The sequence below is a fragment of the Alligator mississippiensis genome, chromosome 11 (genome assembly GCF_030867095.1).
Source record: "Alligator mississippiensis isolate rAllMis1 chromosome 11, rAllMis1, whole genome shotgun sequence".
Lineage (NCBI taxonomy): Eukaryota > Metazoa > Chordata > Crocodylia > Alligatoridae > Alligator > Alligator mississippiensis.
The window spans coordinates 1,940,179-1,958,187 of record NC_081834.1 but is presented as its reverse complement, the minus strand read 5'-3'; the positions used below and the strand labels follow the sequence as shown (position 1 = coordinate 1,958,187).

At 51.7% G+C, this 18,009-nt stretch overlaps 1 protein-coding gene across 1 annotated transcript in view; it reads left to right on the top strand.

Annotated features, from left to right (window-relative positions):
- ADAMTS7 (ADAM metallopeptidase with thrombospondin type 1 motif 7) overlaps positions 1–18,009 on the top strand; it is a 137,853-nt gene that overhangs the window by 44,921 nt on the left and 74,923 nt on the right. The window contains exons 12-15 of the mRNA XM_014601147.3: positions 2,857–3,026; positions 3,371–3,504; positions 7,249–7,369; positions 8,888–9,132. Coding sequence (XP_014456633.2) covers positions 2,857–3,026; positions 3,371–3,504; positions 7,249–7,369; positions 8,888–9,132 — 670 coding nt within the window. The remainder of the gene's footprint in view (positions 1–2,856; positions 3,027–3,370; positions 3,505–7,248; positions 7,370–8,887; positions 9,133–18,009) is intronic.

The window sequence follows — 18,009 nt, the reverse complement described above, 5'->3', positions numbered from 1 at the left end:
CACACAGCCCCCATGCATACAGTGGCTGGGGAGCAGACCCTGGGGCAGTGCAGCTCCCCAGGCTTCGCAGGAGAACCAAGGGTAGGGCTAGGATTCAGAGTGGCCTGGACAAATTAGAGGATTGGGCCAAAAAGAAACCTCCCGAGGTTCAACAAGGACAAGTGCAAAGTCCTGCACCTAGGAGGGAACAATCCCGTGCTCCGGTGCAGGCTGGGGCTCACTGGCTGGGCAGCAACTCTGCAAACAAGGACCTGGGGGGGACAGGGGACACTAAGATGCATATGAGCCGGCAGTGTACCCTTGGTGCCAAGAAGGCTAACAGCATCCTGGGCTGCATCGGTAGGAGCGGTGCCAGCAGGTCAAGGGAAGTGGTTCTTCCCCTTTATTCAGCACTGGTGATGACACATCTGGAGTCCTGAGTCCTGTGTCCAGCTGTGGGACCCCCACTGCAGAAGGGATGTGGACAAATTGGAGAGAGTCCAGTGGAAATGGTTGTGGGGCTGGAGGACATGACTTGTGAGGAGAGGCTGAGGGAACTGGGGGTGACAGGGGACAAGAAGCTGAACAGGAGCCAGCGTTGTGCCCTGGTTGCCAAGAAGGCGAGCGGCATCCTGGGCTGCATTGGGAGGAGCGTTGCCAGCAGATTGAGGGAGGTAATTATTCTGATTTATTCTGCACTGGTGATGCCACATCTGTAGTCCTGTGTCCAGTTGTGGGCTCCCTACTACAGAAAGGATGTGGACACATTGGAGAGAGTCCAGTTGTGGGGCTGGGGGACAGGACTGGTGAGGAGAGGCCGAGGGAACTGGGCTGATTGAGTCTGCAGAAGAGAAGACCGAGGGGGTTGAATAGCAGCCTTCACCTCCCTGCAGGGGGGCTGCAAAGAGGATGGAGCTGGGCTGTTCTCAGTGGGGGCAGATACAGGACAAGGAGCAATGGGCTCAGGCTGCAGCAAGGGAAGTTGAGGTTGAATATTAGGCAAAACTCTCTCACAAGGAGGGTGGTGAAGCACTGGAGCAGGCTCCCCAATGGTTGTGGACTCTCCATCCTTGGAGGTTTTGAAGACCCAGGTAGACAAAGCCTTGGCTGGGATGATGCAGTTGGGGCTGGTCCTGTTTGGAGCAGGGGGTTGGACTAGATGTAACCTCCTGAGGTCTCTTCCAGCCCTCCTTGTGTGTGATTGTACGATCCAGGCACCACTGCCTCTGGGGTCGTGTTTGCAGCAGGGCCTGGCTGTGAACACCGCAGCTCTAAGCCTCAAGTTGGGTTGTGAGCAGCCCTTGGGGCAACGGAAAACAGAGCCAACACCTTTCACGTGTCCAGCCCAGACTGCCCATCAGAGCTGCATGTTTGCTCCTCGCGCTTGTTCTTCTACAGCGAAGCCCAGGGAAGCAGTCACCTCCCGCGGGCGCTCCGCCAGTGCCAGCACCCAAAGCCCTGCCGTGCTGTGGCAGCGTAGGAAAGCGGGTGTCCCACAACTGCTGGCACTGGGATGACGAGTCTTCTCTGGAGCATTACAGACAGCGCCCGGGCTCAGCCACAAAGGGCCGTGGCACTCGCGCCTGCAGCTGGGACGCAGCCGTGCACCTCGGCCTGTCGGCTCGCAGTCCGTGCAGATCAGCTCATGGGGGAATTTGCTTCTGAAGGCTCCTATTGTTGCAGACCGGGGTGGGGAAGAAGAAAGAGCTCTGCACTAACTTGTGGCTTCGTTATTTTTGAATTGGTGCTCCGCTCACTTCTGCCTAGAAGCCAGCATTCAGCGGGCTGATTTGTGAACAGAATCTGCTGAAAGATGAGCAAAGGATTTATTCCCCGTGATCAAAGGTCCCTCCCCGAGAGGCCAGACAATGCTTCCTCTTTTTGGGGGGATGATATCATCTCTCAACCCGAGAGCTGGGGCTTTCAGCACAGAAATGCAGCCGGACAGCCTTCCCTTGGCCAGAGCCATCCTTGATCTGCAGTGTTAATAGCCAGCCAAAGGTCAAGTTTTAATCCCAGTAGGCCCCTGAGCCAGAGTAGTGATTACCTCATCAGTAAGGTAATTAATCTAGAAATGAATGATGTATCCAGGCGCGGTCGTCTTGCAGAGACCTTGTTTCCTGGCTTTGCATTTAACCTGAAATATTGGCTGGATTTTCATGGGCTTATTATTACCAGAGGACCCGCTCTATCGTTACTGACCCCGGTGCAAAAGTCTGTGCACCCCAGCAAGGCTCAGACCCGGAATAAGCAAGTGTCTTTAGAGAAGGACGCGGTTACAAGTACAGCGCTGTTAGCACCTGCCCGCCACAGCACAAAGAGCCTTCCTCCCCACTGCTTCCCCTTGGGGTCTGTTAGGGGCAGGAAGATGTGCCCTCTGCTCCCCTGCTTCTTGGTCTGTTGGAAGAAGGCAAATCCCATTTATCGACACAAGCAAGAGGCTGGAACCAAAGCCCGGACCCAGTCTGCCAGGGTGTAGAAACTCAAATCCAGCCGTGTCTCCTCGCCAAAATAGCTAGTTCCAGACAGCCTCGCTTCCCCCCTGCCCTTGTCCCAAGGACGTGTTCAGGTCTGCATCTGTCCCTCCAAAACACCCCTCATTGATCCAAGAGCTGGGTGGGCTCCATGCCAGCGGCATGCCAACTTCTGCTCTCCACTGCACTGGGGAAACCCTATTCCTTCCAGGGGCATTATTCTGGATTTACAGTGATGCAATAGGAATAAATAGCAGGGGGGGGCAAACTATGTGGATCTTAGTGCCCCGCAAAGGGCTCTGTTAAAAGATGAGGCCTCATCTTGGCCCCTTACAGTCTGTGAAATGGTAGCAAATTCCATCCTCCCCTCATTTCCCATTGTCTCTCCCCCACGGGATCACAGGCCAAAGTACGGCGGGAAATACTGTCTCGGCGAGCGGAAGCGGTTTCGCATCTGTAACATCAAGCCGTGTCCCACCGACAAACCGTCTTTCCGTCAGCTCCAGTGCAGCCAGTTCGACCCCATGCTGTACAAGGGGAAGCTGTACAAGTGGACACCCGTGCTCCACAATGGTAAGTCAACCTTACATTTGCTGAGCCTTATTTTTTTTATTATTATTAGTATTACTTCCAGAGCCAGAGGGCTCTTTTAAATGGATTTTTTTATTAATGAACTGTTTTCATTGTTCCTGGTTAGAGTCTATGCTCAGTGCCAGTTAGGGTTAGCTTTCAGTGCCATCGCAATTCAGGTATTTTAAACAGAGATCAATAGCCATGTCTGTAGGTTTAACTGAGATGTTCAAGGAAGCCCCGAGAGATCGAGTCCTGCCTCTGTGTGGGGGGGAAGAGGAGGTGGACACAAGGGTGCAGATACTCTTGGCCTGTTGGGTTTGCTCAGCATCTGCTTGGACCCCCAGTGAATCTGTGCGAGTTGCACTGCCGCCCGGAAGACGACTACTTTGCGGAAAAGCTTCGTGATGCCGTCATTGATGGGACTCCGTGCTACGATGGGAACGGCAGCCGGGACATCTGCATCAATGGTATTTGCAAGGTACGTTTGGGACTTGGGGAATGCGACTTTGGGACCCTGCAGAGATGTGCAGAGCTATTAGCTGTAGAGAAGCCTGTAGCTTCTCCTCCAGGTGAGGACAAGAGTTGTTGAGGGATAGATGGGAACCTAGCTAAGCAAAGTCCCTGCATCAGAGATCTCCTAAATAAAGGTGAAGCCAGGGCTGGGGGTGCTTGGCAGTGCTGTCTGGTACATGTGCTTGAGCGTGAAGGGAGAGTGGAGACTCTGCCTGCTCTGCTCAAAACACCATTGTAATGATGAACATCATCATTGCTTCCGTGTGCAGAAATGACACTTCCCGTCCTTGACTCCCATCCAGCACATGGGGTTGCAGGGAATATTTCAGCACATTTCAGCATGGGAAGTTGAGGTTAGATATTAGGAAAAACTCTCTCCTGAGGAGGGTGGTGAAGCACTGGAACAGGTTACTCAGAGAGGTGGTGGAGTCTCCATCCTTGGAGGATTTGAAGACCTGGCTAGACAAAGCCTTTGCTGGGATGATGTAGCTGGGGCTGGTCCTGCTTGGAGCAGGAGGTTGGATTAGATGTGACCTCCCCAGGTCCAAAGTCTACCGTGAGACGACGATGAAGGCAGGGCACAGCCTCAGGAGGCAATTCACTGAGCAGCCCGTCCAGCAAGAGCACGGGCAGACGCAGTGGGAGGCCAGGCTGACGGAGAGCTGACTATAACTGCTACACAAACCATCTTCCTAGCAAAATGCACCTGGGCAGGGACAGATCAAGCCTCTCTGAACACCCCACAGGGCTTTTTTTTAGTTTTCAGTGAAGAGGTGATGGGGCTTCATCGGGCTACGTCCTGCTCTCACAGCGCCCCTGTGCCCTGATCTGTAATCCCGAGGTTCAGGACAGAGTAAATACCCGTTGCATTTTAGCAGAAGTGCAAAGTGTCTTCACAGAGCAAAGCCTCGTAAGTCCTGCTTTGGCCCACGGACTTAAGTCCAGCACCCCTGGATTTAATGGAAAGCATCCCAATGGTATCAGATGGGCACTCGGTCGCAGGCCTAGGAAGCCATTCAGGGTGTCTTGGTCTTGCAGTGGATGGACCAACCTGAGCCGTAGCTTTAGCCACTGGTAGTTCATGGGCTGCCATTGACAGGGTCGCTCTTGCTCTCGAGATCAGGGCACTTATAGATGATTCACCTTAAGGTCCTTCCCACCTCCTGCCCTTGACAAATGCCTGGAGCCTGCGACCCAGCCACCCCCCAGAGCAGCTGCAGGTGCAGACACTTTGAGATATACCATGCACACGTTCCCCTGGGCTGGGACGTGGCAACCCCCCCGTGCTCCTGCCCAGACACTGCTTGCTGCTCCCCACCTGCATGGGGTCGAGTGTCTGCCTCCAGGAGCCCCAGGCGGTGGGGCGGATCCCTGGTGAGTCCATTCCCCGGCCCCCGCCCCGTTGCCGCACCTCGTTCCAGGCTGGATGGCGACCAGCTGCATGAACCTGCAGACCACCCAGGCACAGGCTGTCCTGCCCTCCCAGCACAGGGAAACCTCTGGTGAGCTCGCTCTTGCTCCTCAGCCTACAGTCTCATGACCTGGGCGTGCTGGGGTGGAAGAGCAGTGCCACAGCTCTGCTGTGCTGGGACCCTGTTCCAGCTCTGGCCGGCCCGGCTCTATCTCCCACCCCGGATGCAAGGGGGTAGGAGCCTTGGGGTCAGCTTGAGCTGAGCGGTCGAGCTCAGGAAAGGGAGCGTGTGTTGTTTATGCTGCATTAGTGCAAGCCACACAGTGGAGGGTGGATGCTTTAGCCTGTGCACTGCCAGCAGTGGGGTCGAGCCACCTGCTCATCCGCCTGCTCCGACCCCGGTGTGGGAGGAAATGCATAGAAAGGGAACTCCCCTGGACAGGGAGGAGGAGAGAAATGCTCAGCTTGCTGCCGGTGGCCGAGTTACTTGCTAGCACTGCCCGGAGCAGCGCGGCGACAGGAACGTCGAGTGGCCTCGGGGGTCTGAAGGCACTGAAGTCTTCACGGCTGCTGACCGGAGGGAGAAGTGGGACTCAGCAGAGCAGGGGGGCAACCCGTGGCATGTGTGCCACAAGTGGCAGGGGCAGAGCCTGTGTGTGCGTGACTCACAGCAGCTCAGGGAGGGGCAGACAGCACAGCAGTAGACAGGGCAGGGAGCAGAAAGCAGAGAAGCAAATCAGATGTGGGGTGCAGAGCAGGGAGTAAAAACAGAGCCATGGGTGTGGCAGGGAGCAGAAAGCAGAGCAGCAAGTAGGTCAGGGACAGAAAGCAGAGCAGCAAATCAGATGGGGGGGAAGGACAGAGAGTAAAAAGCAGAGCCATGGATATGGCAGGGAACAGAAGGCAGAGCAGAAGATAGGGCAGGGAGCAGAAAGCGGAGCATCAGATTGGATGAGGAGTACAGGGCAGGGAGTGAAAAGCAGAGCATCCGACAGGTCAGGGAGCAGAAAGCAGAGCAGCAGATCAGGTAAGGAGCACAGGGCAGGGAATAGAAAGCAGAGGAGAGGCAGGGCAGGGGAAGGGGACCAGATAACACTCGGGGGTGAGACACCCCCCAGAAAGGCCGGCTCCCAATGCAGCAGAGGAAACGTGGCGCTGCCTGCTCCGCACTTCGTTGCGCGTGGGGGAAGCCGACAAGTGCAGGATAGCGGCACCGCTACACGGCATCCCCGGGCCCGTGCGGGCAGCTGGGCTCATGCCCTCCATCCGGAGCGGGGGAGTAAGCCAGTTTCCTTGCAGCCATGTACGTCAAAGACATTCATGGAAACGTTCCCTGTTCCTTGTTCTGGAGTCAGTCGCCCAGTGGCAGCGTGGCAGTCGCACCCTTTCTGCTCGTCTGCTTTATGGGTAGCATTCGAAGGCTGACGCGAGCGCACAAGGGGCACAACCATTTGGTGACACGCTCAAGTGGAAGTGAGAACTGGCAACCGCCTGCCAAGAGCCGTCAGCCCATTATAGCGCATGCAACAGTCCTATCTGCTTCATGTCCCAGCTGCTGGCACCACGTTGGTCTTTGACACCAGCTTTAAACTAACTTCCTGAACAGCTCCCACGGAAGCAAAAAAATAATACCATTCCTTCCCTCACGCGCAAAGGGCGAGGAGTCTCTATTGCGCTCAAGTGCATCTACCCCTCTAGTAGCACAGAAGGGCCCCTTTGGGCGTCCAGTCCAGGGCTTTCGCTGAACTGGAATCAAATGGATTCCTGCGATACGGAAAGGCGACACATTTGGCTCAAGCACCCAGAATAGGAGGGTGTCATTAGCCCAGGATCTCTGGCATTGCACAGAAACTGCATCGGCAGAGCAGTGGGAGCCGGGTCTCTGGCATGAATGTGCAGCAAAGCTCGACATTTCTCTGCCACAAAGCCGATTCTCCGTGCAAGAGCGGGATAGAGAAAGACTGGATATTTATAAACAAGGCCCTATCCCCCCCTTTTTGTACAAAACGTGTAGCAAATGGAAAGAATTGCAAATATAGATAAAAGGCTCACAGGCAGGCGCAGAAAGGGAGTGAAGCAAGCACATGGAGAGCATCCTAGTCCATGCATTTCCATTGCCATTATTAGGGCCATCTGGGCTGCTGGGCATTTTCTGACTCTGTAAGAACTAGTACCATTTGCATTTATCATATAGTTTTTGTGCTAAAACAACTATGAGCCTCTTGTTGCCAAAAACCAGGGGCCTTGGAAGAGGAGGTTGGGTCTTGAGTCTGAGCCGTAGGCGCTCTTGTGTTTCAGAACGTGGGCTGCGACTACGAGATCGACTCCAACGCCGTCGAGGACCGGTGCGGCGTGTGCCACGGGGATGGGTCCACCTGCCAGACAGTGAAGAAGACATTCGAGGAGAGCGAGGGGCTGGGTAAGGCTGCCTGCGTGAGAAGGCAAAGCAGTCATCCTGCCACGGGGCTCGTTTAGAGGGAGATGAGACCCAAAAGATCAAGCAAACATGGATGAAAGAGGAATGATGGTTTTTCTTAGGGAAGGGGGTCCTGTGGGCTCTGCAAGCAGCATTCACACAGGCAGCGCAGGCTGTGACACCACCAGACCTTCAGCAGAGGGTTTTTGCAACGAGACAGGCAACGACAGTGCTTCCTTTCTAAGCAGGGAAGCAACGAGACCGTCTCGTTGAAGTGCCAGGACCCTTCGCTGCAAGGCAGTGACTGAGGTTAAGGCAAAGATCTTGCCCATTTGAGGATGAAAGGGAGAAGATTTAGGCTGGTTAGTTTTAAATAATGTTCTTAAAATAAATACCCACCATCTGCAAATGTAGTTTTTCCCTTTAGCAGCAGCACAGTCAGGGACTGGGCTACAAACAGGCACTGGTTAATAAGGCCGTTAGTCAGGGCTGCAGGGGAAAGACCGAATAAATCAGTGCCCGTGCTCTTGCTCTCAGGGGCTGTGGCTGGGGCAGTCAGGAAGCTATAGAAAAAGTGCCTTTGATGGCACCCATTTCATTAGCTAGAGACAGAAAGCTTGAACTTGCCTTTTAATCTTGCTCCTTGATTAGTCAGTTATTAATTAGTGGCTTTGTAATTGGCTTCAATGGGACCAAGATCCAGCCCCTGGCACAGAGGGATGTGGAGTTACTTTCCTGATTCAGGGTGGTCCGAGGAAACCGCTCTCTGGAGGCCCCCTGCTCCTACGGCCCTGACTTGTTTTTAAAGTGCTGGGACTGTTTTTATGGGTTCAAGGGGCTCAGCTAAAACAAAGGTGTAAGAGGGCTGGCAGCTCCATTGGGCACAAGGCAAAAGTACATTAAATGCATTTGACAAGGGTCATTAGGGATATTTTTCCTTCTGTAGTGGAATATCCACCCTTATATAGTGGAATAGCAGCAGGGGGGTTGCAAGAAGCTGGAGCTGGGCTGTTCTCAGTGCGGGCAGGTGACAGGACAAGGAGCAATGGGCTCAAGTTGCAGAAAGGAAAGTCTAGTTTAGATATTAAGAAAAACTTTCTCACTAGGAGGGTCACAAAGCACTGGGACAGTTTCCCCAGAGAGGTGGTGGGGTCTCCATCCTTGGAGGTGTTGAAGACCCAGGTAGACCAAGCCTTGTCTGGGATGATGGAGTTGGGGCTGGTCCTGCTCTGAGCAGGGGCTGGACTAGATGTGACCTCCTGAGCTCCCTTCAACCCTCCTTGTCTATGATTTTATAATCCCTGCAGAGAAAAAGGCCAGCCTGGTTCAACATAAAATAAACCTTGCAGCATGTTGGAAAGAACAAGCAATCTCACCAGGGCTCTAGTACATTTTAGTACTGATGCCACTAGCTCAAATCCACCCTGGTTGTTATTACTTTAGCAGCTGGACCAGAAGCAATTGCTTTCTCTGCCAGTGTTTCCTTGACTGCCTGAGACTCACATGTGATGAAATCCCTAGGTTACGTTGACATCGGGATGATCCCCGCTGGAGCCCGTGAGATTAGGATCGAAGAGGTGGCAGAAGCCGGGAATTTTCTGGCTTTGAGGAGTGAAGATCCTGAGAAATACTTCCTGAACGGCGGCTGGACCATCCAGTGGAACGGGGACTACAAAGTGGCCGGGACAACTTTCACCTACGAGAGGACAGGCAACTGGGAGAACCTCACATCCCCCGGGCCCACGGGGGAGCCGGTCTGGATCCAGGTACTTGTGCGGTGCTTTGTCTCGCTGTGGTAGCTGCACACAGTGAGTGCAAAGCTCTGTTTGGTGGAGATGGATGTGTGTGCAAACTCACGCTTAGCAAAATGCCAGCAGCTAATTCTCTTTCATTGGTGACATTTTTTTTAATTAGTAGTAGTAGCAACATTGTGATGCTGCCTCCAGCTGTGACCGGGACACTGGTGCCGTATGCATGCACGGTGAGCAAATCCCTGCCCCAGCCCTGTGTTTCAGACTCCCAGGGAGCGTGCAGCAGAGTGGGGATTTGCACAGCCCCAGTGTTTTACCAGTTCTTTCCATCCTCCTTCCCCTCAATTAGGGAAGTTTTAAGCTTGAAAGCAGAGCAAATTCCTCAGCAGGCCAAGCCGAGGTGGATGCGGTTGCTTCCTGTACAGTTTCCAATCGGTGGGGCCGAGCAAAACATCTTCAGCTCACAGTAACTGCAGCCAGTGCAATGATTTGGATTTTCCCTTCTGAATCCAACTGCAGCAGCTGCTCCAGTCAATCAGCTCTTGTGCAGTTAGACATTGCACGGCAGGAACAAGCCTGCCCCCAGGGACACGGCTACCCAGCCTCTGTGCCGTGCTGGGGGCACTACGGTGAGACCCAGGAACGGACGCTGTCTTGCCCCCTGCTCCATCTCAAGTGTGTTTGCTGGCACCTGCTCTCAGATGGTAATGCCATTGGGGGTTAGCAGCACTTGGACCTGCCTTCTGCAGAGCCTGATCTCCAGCACCGCTGGAGATCTCTTCCAAGGACCGGTGCTGTCCTGTGCTGGCTTCTCCCCTTCCCCGGAGAGGTCCCAGCTACCAAGGGGACTTCTCTGCAGAGGAGCGTGCTGTGCCCAGGGGACAGGTCAGGGCTTCAGAGTGAACTGGTGCTTCGATTGCTACTCAAAAACAAGCCTGTTTCTTTGGGAACAAATGCAACTAGCAGCCAAAAGGAGACTCTTGACCTGAGACACGTATTTCCAAATCCGTGGGTGGATCTGGCCTCTATTCTTTCCAGCTGAAACTAATCTGATTCTTCAAAATATTTACATAGGAAGGAGAGTATTAAAAGACCTATGTATTTCCTGAAGCCTTTTTCATGGCGAGAGAGAGAGAGGGACTCACAGCATTACTAATGGACCGCACAGAGCCCTCGGGTTGAAGCGTGGCTTTGACCTCAGGCCCTTTGGCCAAGGCTGCCCTTCCCAAACGTGGCAGGGCTGTCTGTCATTACGGTGATGTCTCATTGCATTGCAATGCAGGGCCGCAGCTAGCACCACGCCAAACCCGAGAGCAGCGAGTGAGGTTCAGCCCTCAGTGCCCTGGGGTGTCTGACTAGACAAGTATAATGTGCACTGTGATGTCAAAGACACTGGTGACCAGCTCCCACTTCCAGGGGTAATGGTAGGTAGTGGCTGTGAGGGCAAAGCCAGCGCCATGGAGCCTCTGTGAATCAGGACAGAGCATCAGCCCAACCCATCCGTCATGTCCCGCGTTTCTGCAGAGGCTTTTTTTGTCTGCTCTGCATAAGCAGCAAAAGGCAACGTTTGCAGACACAGATTTGCCTCTCTTTTGTGTTAAGTCGCTGCCCCAGGGGGCTGAGCTAAGTGTGGAGCCTTGCAGGGTTGCTTCCAGGAGAAAGACAAGTAGCTGAAGTGACTCAGGTCTAACTTTGGTGCGATTCTGCCCGTTAACAAAAGGATGCACAATCGTGCAGCCCTGCTTGCCAGGGGCAGAAGACACAAGCAGCAGCCCAGAAACTCCCTGTCTGCCCCTCCAGAGAGCCCAGGACCCAAGAAACACTGTCCCTCTTTGTGCACACACTTACAATTCCTTCCCTTGGCCTCTTGTCTCCAACACACACAGCCAGCCTCTGATTTCCTAGCCCCTGTATCTGCACCCTAGGAATCTGTTCAGTGCATGAGGGTTAGCTCTGAGCTGCCTTGTGGTCTCAGGCCATGGCCTCATGGACCCCATCTGCATTTACTGTATGCACGGGATTGCTTTCTTCTCCTGCTGAGCCTGCAAGAGAGAGCTAGGAGGCCCTGACTTTTGTGGGGGCTGGTTCTTATTTGTGGTTCTGAGTCCACCCAGCTGGAGCTTGAGTTATGATGGGAAATTGCCCTTTGCCATCCCCTTCCCCGCCCAAGCCAGTCCGATGCTGCTTTCTGGGGTTGAGCAGGTCATTGCATCCCAGGAAGCAGCAAGGGCTCTGCGCAAGCCCAGAGGCTCCGCTTTGTTTGACGCGGACACCAGGCTCAGGCTTGCCCGGCCGTTTGTCTTGGTGGGAAGTGTCGGGGTGCGGTGACAATGCGCAGCCTGAGACACTGGACTGAGGAGGCTTCAAATATACATCTCGGATCCTTGTGCTGAAAGCCACGCAGAGACCTGCTGCTGCGACCCGGGTGGGCCGTGGGTCGAGCTGGGGGCAGATTTGGGGTTTTGTTTTCATGTGATAGTGGGGAAAGGGACTGTGGGAACCATTCAAAATGATTGTGTATGTGTGTGGGGGGGCATCTTTGTGTGTGTGTGCATGTGTGTGTGTAGGATCTTACTCTGTGTGTGTGTGCGTGTGTATGTAAGATCTTTGTGTGTGTGCATGTGCGTGTGCAGGATCTTTGTGTGTGTGTGTGTGTGTGCATGTGTATGTAAGATCTTTGTGTGTGTGCATGTGCGTGTGCAGGATCATTGTGTGTGTGTGTGTGTGTGTGCGTGCATGTGTATGTAAGATCTTTGTGTGTGTGCATGTGCGTGTGCAGGATCTTTGTGTGTGTGTGTGTGCGTATGTAAGATCTTTGTGTATGTGCGTGTGCAGGATCTTTGTGTGTGTGTGTGTGTGTGCGTGCGTGTGTGAGGGAGATTTCTAGAGGGTATTTGGGTCTAACTCGGGCTTTCGCTGCTAGTGCCAAGTGTGTTGGTGCACCCTTTCCCACTGCCCAGCATGGGGGCGCACACGTCCCAGACCTCACCCGAGGGCAGACACAACACCAGCTGCGCTGAAACACTCTCCGTTAACAGCTGGGGTCGCACACTGGGAGCGGTGACAGGAAAGCAGGCAGGGACATCCATGAGTGCTCTTGCTTTGTGTCCCTCGGCAGATATTTAACATAAATATTTAACGTCCCATGAAATGAGCTCAAGTTCACTTATGCTCTCTATATAGCCTGCTGAGTCAGTCTAGAAGGTGCATATCTACCCTGACTTCATGTTAAAAGGGCGAACTACCTCTCACATACTTAACATCTGGCTTCCCTCCTCCTGATGAGCAGCTCCGAAAAACCTGCCGTGTCTTACCCCTTCCTCTGTGCAGGGACTGCTGCAGTGTCAGACCGCTGCGGAGCTGAGGATGAAATGATTTGTGCGTGGCTGATTCGGCCCCCTCTTGAACTCTCTTCCATTCAAATTTGGATCGTTAGGAATTGCTGTCGGGCAAGAAGGGGAAGTACAGCCTTATCTTTGCCAGTCCCCTAGATTTATCAACCCAATTAATTTAGCGTGGGGAGCAGAGCCACTCTGCTGCTCTGGCTGTCCCCTGTTCTGAACCTGGCTGCCGCTCCCTAATGCTGTAGTGTTCACGCCTGCAGGAGTCCTTAGGTAAATGCAAATGAAAAAGGGAACATACCAGTAAATTTTATGTTGTTTCTCCTTGAAAATATGAACTTTCACTGTAGCAGAAAGCCTACCGCACTTCAGCACACCTCAGCACTTCTACAAAAGGCACGGACCAACAGGGAACTCGTCCAAAAGTGCGTGTCAAAATTTCAGGGATGTTGGTTGTAGCCGTGTTGGTCTAAGGACACAGGCAGGCAAGGTTCTTTGCGTGAACCTGATATCTTTTATTAGACCAACTAAAAGCTTGCAAAGAACAATTTTTCCAACTATTTACACCCAAAACTTTTCCAACTATTTACACCCAAAAGCTTGCAAAGAACAATTTTCCCAACTATTTAGTTGGTCTAATAAAAGATATCACATCTACCCAAAGAACCTTGTTTGCCTATGTCAAAATTTCAGTGTCTTTTTGGCTGTGGATATATCATGAAATGATAGAAGTTGAGGGTTGAAGAGACCTCAGGAGGTCACATCTAATCCAAACCCCTGCTCCACGCGAGACCAAAATGTGCCTTTTGAAAGGGGAGGGAACGTGCAGCAGCTGTTACACGGTGACTGCTACAGCTGCCTGATCCCATAGCAACACAAGTAAGTTAAATCATAATTTGTTTGAACCTGAAAGAAGGAGAGTCTAGTAAAGAAGATAAGTCAGTACTAGGTAGCATCTGTCCTTAATGATCTTTACAACAAAATAAACAGAGTAGAATATTTTAATTATTACATTATATCATTTTCTCACCCGATGAAAGAAAGTAAGAACTACAACATCCACCTGAAAAATGCATAAACTTTTAAACAAAGGCCAAATTCCTAATTTTTTAGAAATGAAAGTATTTTCATTTCCAAGTATTTTTCTGCCAGGATGAGGGCGAAGTCACTCTCTTGACATTTGTCTATTTAAAAAAAACCCCAAAAAACCCAGTATTTTTTCGTTTAGAAAAAGACATACATTTCAATGCAAAATGCGTAGCCAGCTTTGCCAGAGACACCACTGCTGGGATATGGTTGGCTTTTATCAGAGAGACACCGTCAGCCTTATTAGTCTGAAGTCAAGTAGAAGGCAGGTAGATTTACACCTTAGAGACTAACCCAAGTACATATATACATAGGAAAAGCTTTCATAAACTGAAGCTTATTTCATCAGATGTCGCACATCCTTTCCCAGCATCCGATGAAGTGAACTCTGGAAAGCTTGTGCTATTTATCTCTCTATAGCGGGTGTGTGTGTATGTGTGTGTATGTATATATGCTATCTGATATCTCTAGCTATAGACCTATATCTCTCTTTCTATGTCTATATATCTAGATATCTCTCTATTGATATGTGATATATATATTTATATGCACACACACACACACACACATCTATCTATCTTTCTATCTATCTGTCTAGATATAGATATATATATACACACATATCGATAGAGAGATAGATAGGTATAGATACATAGATATACTAGCTGAGGTACCCATCCTTCACCCAGATTGTCATTTTTGTAATGGCAGTTTGTTTATCTTCGAAGAACATAGTACAACATATTAAACATTTAATATTTAATGTGGAGCAAAAAAAGGCAAGCGTCAATATAATCATGAGAATTGAGTTGAAAAGGGTCAAGTGAAAAATAACCCACCTATAATTTTCTTTGGGTGGTAATTCAGTGATTTTGTTAGGTTTAGAGTAGATAGGACCAGCCATTCTCGAGTTGTAAGCAAACAGCCAGACAGACAGACGCTTCATTTTATATATAGATATATCTATATATGCTATATGCTTGTGCTATATATAGAGAGAGAAAGAGAGATGTATGCTAAGGTGCAAATCTACCCTGCCTTCTACTTGGCTTTGATGAGTTCATGGGTGGGCAGTGCGAAGAAGAGGCAGGAGAAATTCAGAAACAGGGGAAATAGCAGAGGAGGGCGAGAGTCCTGCTAATGTGCAGTCAATGCCCGTGTTAAGACCCCAGCCCCACAGGCATACAGGGGTCTGTGGGGATGTGGAGATGGGGAGGGAAGGGCAGCCGGGGGTCTCGTCGCAGGCATTGCAGATGCTGATTCCAGCAGAGTCTCCCCTTTGCTTAGACAAACAGTCCCGGGCAGGGTGAGCAGTTAATGAATTTTACTTTAACAGCCCCTGCTCCCTCCCTGCCCAGTGGGATGAGAAAGGGCCTGAGGGGGTTCCCTCCAGCTGGTGCATTACACCCAGTGACTTCCCACGGGTGCAGGGCTATCTCGGGACTGGCCGAGGCCATCTGAAATCACGGGTTTTCACAGCCCCTTCATAGCTACGTCAGTGTGATGCCTCCTCGAAACACGCCTAACAAGAGCAGGGCTGGGATCCAGTAAATCCCATCTCAGCTGCAGCAGCCAGAGCCTCCGTGCTTACTTGGAAATCACTGGTTTGCAAACAACCCCTGCTATCCTGCCTTTCACCTCCTTTCCGTGTAAAAGTGCTGCCGGGAGTAGGATTTCAGTCCAGCTTTCTGCTTCCATTTAGTTTAGGGAGGATAAGAAGAACTTTCTAGGCAGAGTCAGGCTGAAACAAGGGAATGACTTGAAAGCAGTTATTTCTGTGCAGATTTCTAGGAAGTCGTGTCCACCGTGCTAGAGTGCACACAGGTGTGTCGCACGGCAGAGGACTGCCCTGGCTGGAGCAGCAGACAGGAGCCCAGCCGGCTCCGAGTGGGTGTTAGCTGAGCGCTGGCTCTCAGGACTGCAGATCCAGTCCTGCTCCCACGGGGTTGTGAGCGTTTGGCCCCTGGCTTTAGCAGCAGGAAGGACAAGACTCTTCCCACGTCTGCTGGGGCGGATCCAGGGGGGGCATGGTACAGTCGCATCCTCCTTTGATTCCTGCTCCACCCGAAAACCAACTGCCTGGGAGGGGCTGCAGCATTTCTAATCAGGCAGAACTGAGGCTATGGATTGACTTCGTGGGTCACTATAATCTCCCCGATTCCTGCTAACCTCTCTCCTCTCCGTGGTTGTTAACAACCCTCTCTCCTTTCTTGATGTTCCACTCTTCAGACTTTCCTGTCTCCTGCAGTGCTGGTGTCTGCCAGCCAGTCTTGGGCACATCTCTTCTAGTTCACAGCCCCGCAAACTCTTTCTAGCTCTAGCTAAAACCATTCAGGTGCAGTTATATTAAATCAGGTGTGGAAATGGCTGACAGTGAAATGGAGGCACTGTCAAGATGCACAAGAAGCCTAGATTTTGTGTTACAAATCTAAATGAGAGGTGTGCATGCAGCTATAATGACTACAGGCTAAGAACACAATTGCTTCTGACTATTTTTTGCCTAGTTTGTTTTGTTTATTATTAAACTTAATACATAATCTAGTAAATGAATGCACAGTCCAATAGTTACAATGGCTCTTGCTTTGATCTTAAACTGAATAGCAGAGCGCCAGCCCCTAGCATATGCGTAAAGCTTCTAGTTGCTCTTTAACTGGAGAAAAATGTGTTGTATGTAGTGATGCACCACCCCACCTACAACCCTGCTTTTCAAAACCCCGGATCTTCCCGTGCCCTTGTGATACATGGTCTGCTCACTGTGAACACTGCAGCTACAAAGGTGAACAGTAAGCACTGAGGAGGTTCCTGCCAAGTGAAACATAGATGTTTCTGGGGAATAAACCCAAGCTAAGCCTCAGAGTAAGCTGCATTTGGGCTCATGGCCAGATCATTTTGATCCTCTTGCCACCCCTGAATGCATGAGATGCAGCGTGCATCTGCTCTGTGAGTGGGGTCCTTTAAACAGAGAGAGGCAGAGGAAGAAGAGAGCGAAGAAGCCCCTTGGGGAGGTGCAGCTCACTCCCCAACCCCCAAGGGTGGGGGAAGAAGTCCTGGGGGGGCTGCATTTTGCAGTTCTGCCTTCCCCATCATCTTCCCCTTCTGTTTGCATTTCCTTCCCTTGCACTTTGCCTTGGTGACCAGGGAATGACCGCAGCAGCTGATGCAAGGAATTGCCTTCACCCTTTCACTGGGACACACACACGTGTGTCACACTAAGGGAGAGGTGGACCCTGGGGCCACTGAAGACCCCCAGCCTTCAAGCGCTCCCTTCCATGAGCAGGATAGGGTGCAGAGGAGGGACAGTCCTCTGCTAGGTTGCACTGTCTGCAGTCGCTCACCCTGGCCAAGGCAGCATTTGGTTCTTCTCCCTGTGAAATCAGTGACATAGCTCTCATCCGTGGTGTGGGTAGGAGGTCACATGTGGGTGTAAAACACCGTGGGGGGCACCTTGGACCACTGGCACACCCAGCTGTGGAAGGAGGGGAGGTTATGGCCAATCCAACCCCACAGCCTTACAGCCAACCTGGTACAAAGATCTTTGTTCCTCCTGAGCTCCGAGTGCGAGTTGCACGGTGCCCAGTGATTAGGAGGCCCCATATTATACTGGTGTGATGAAGGGAAATCCTGGCAGCCACCCACAGAAGAGTCAGGCTCTCCCAAGTCGTGCTGCTCAGGAAGTCTGCTTGACATGTTGTGGCACAAAAATACAGCCATAAATTAGGCAAAACTCATAGGCGGTGCAAAATCCTGCAAGAGCCACCAGCTGCTTTCATTTGACTTAACTTTGCCTTTAAAACTGGCCTATAGTGAGTCCCGTAATGCTGCTGTGACCCTCCCAGTCACTTATAGGGCTTGATGGAAGAGTTTAAAGACTTTTTACATGCCTGCAATGGCCTTTCGTGCTATCTTCAGGTGCCTTTTCTGGCACAGAGGACCCAGCAGGACAGATAGATATCTCCAAAGCGAGGCATTGTTTTTTTGAACTTTCGTGTCTCACGCCAAGTCAGTTCTGAACCCTGTCAACTGAGCAGAGCTCAATGGTTTAAGTCTGCAAGGTGCTACCACCAGCGAGTCTCCTCCCTCCCAGACTCTTCAGCCTGGGGTTTCAGGTACTCCCAAATCCATGGCAGACATCCCACATGCAAGCCCCAGGCCCAAATCCATGGCAGGCACCCTATATGCACACCCCAGGCCCAGAGGCCTTGGAGTTCAGATGCCCCCTAGTCTTGCTTGTCCCAGCCAAAAGGCCAAAGGAGCAAGCTAGAGGCAAAGCCCAAGAGTGTCTCCAAAGTGGCATTAACAAGTAGCAACCCAGGGCGCTTGGGTCTCATGCTCCGCTGTGTTGGAAAGGGTAGTGCTATAAATATCAAGGGAGCAGAAGTGTTAAGGTATATTCAGAGAGAAAGCCTGAAGACCCCTTGTCCTGACCTTTGCAAAATTGTTTTCCTTGTTCACGTTAAAGGTCTGG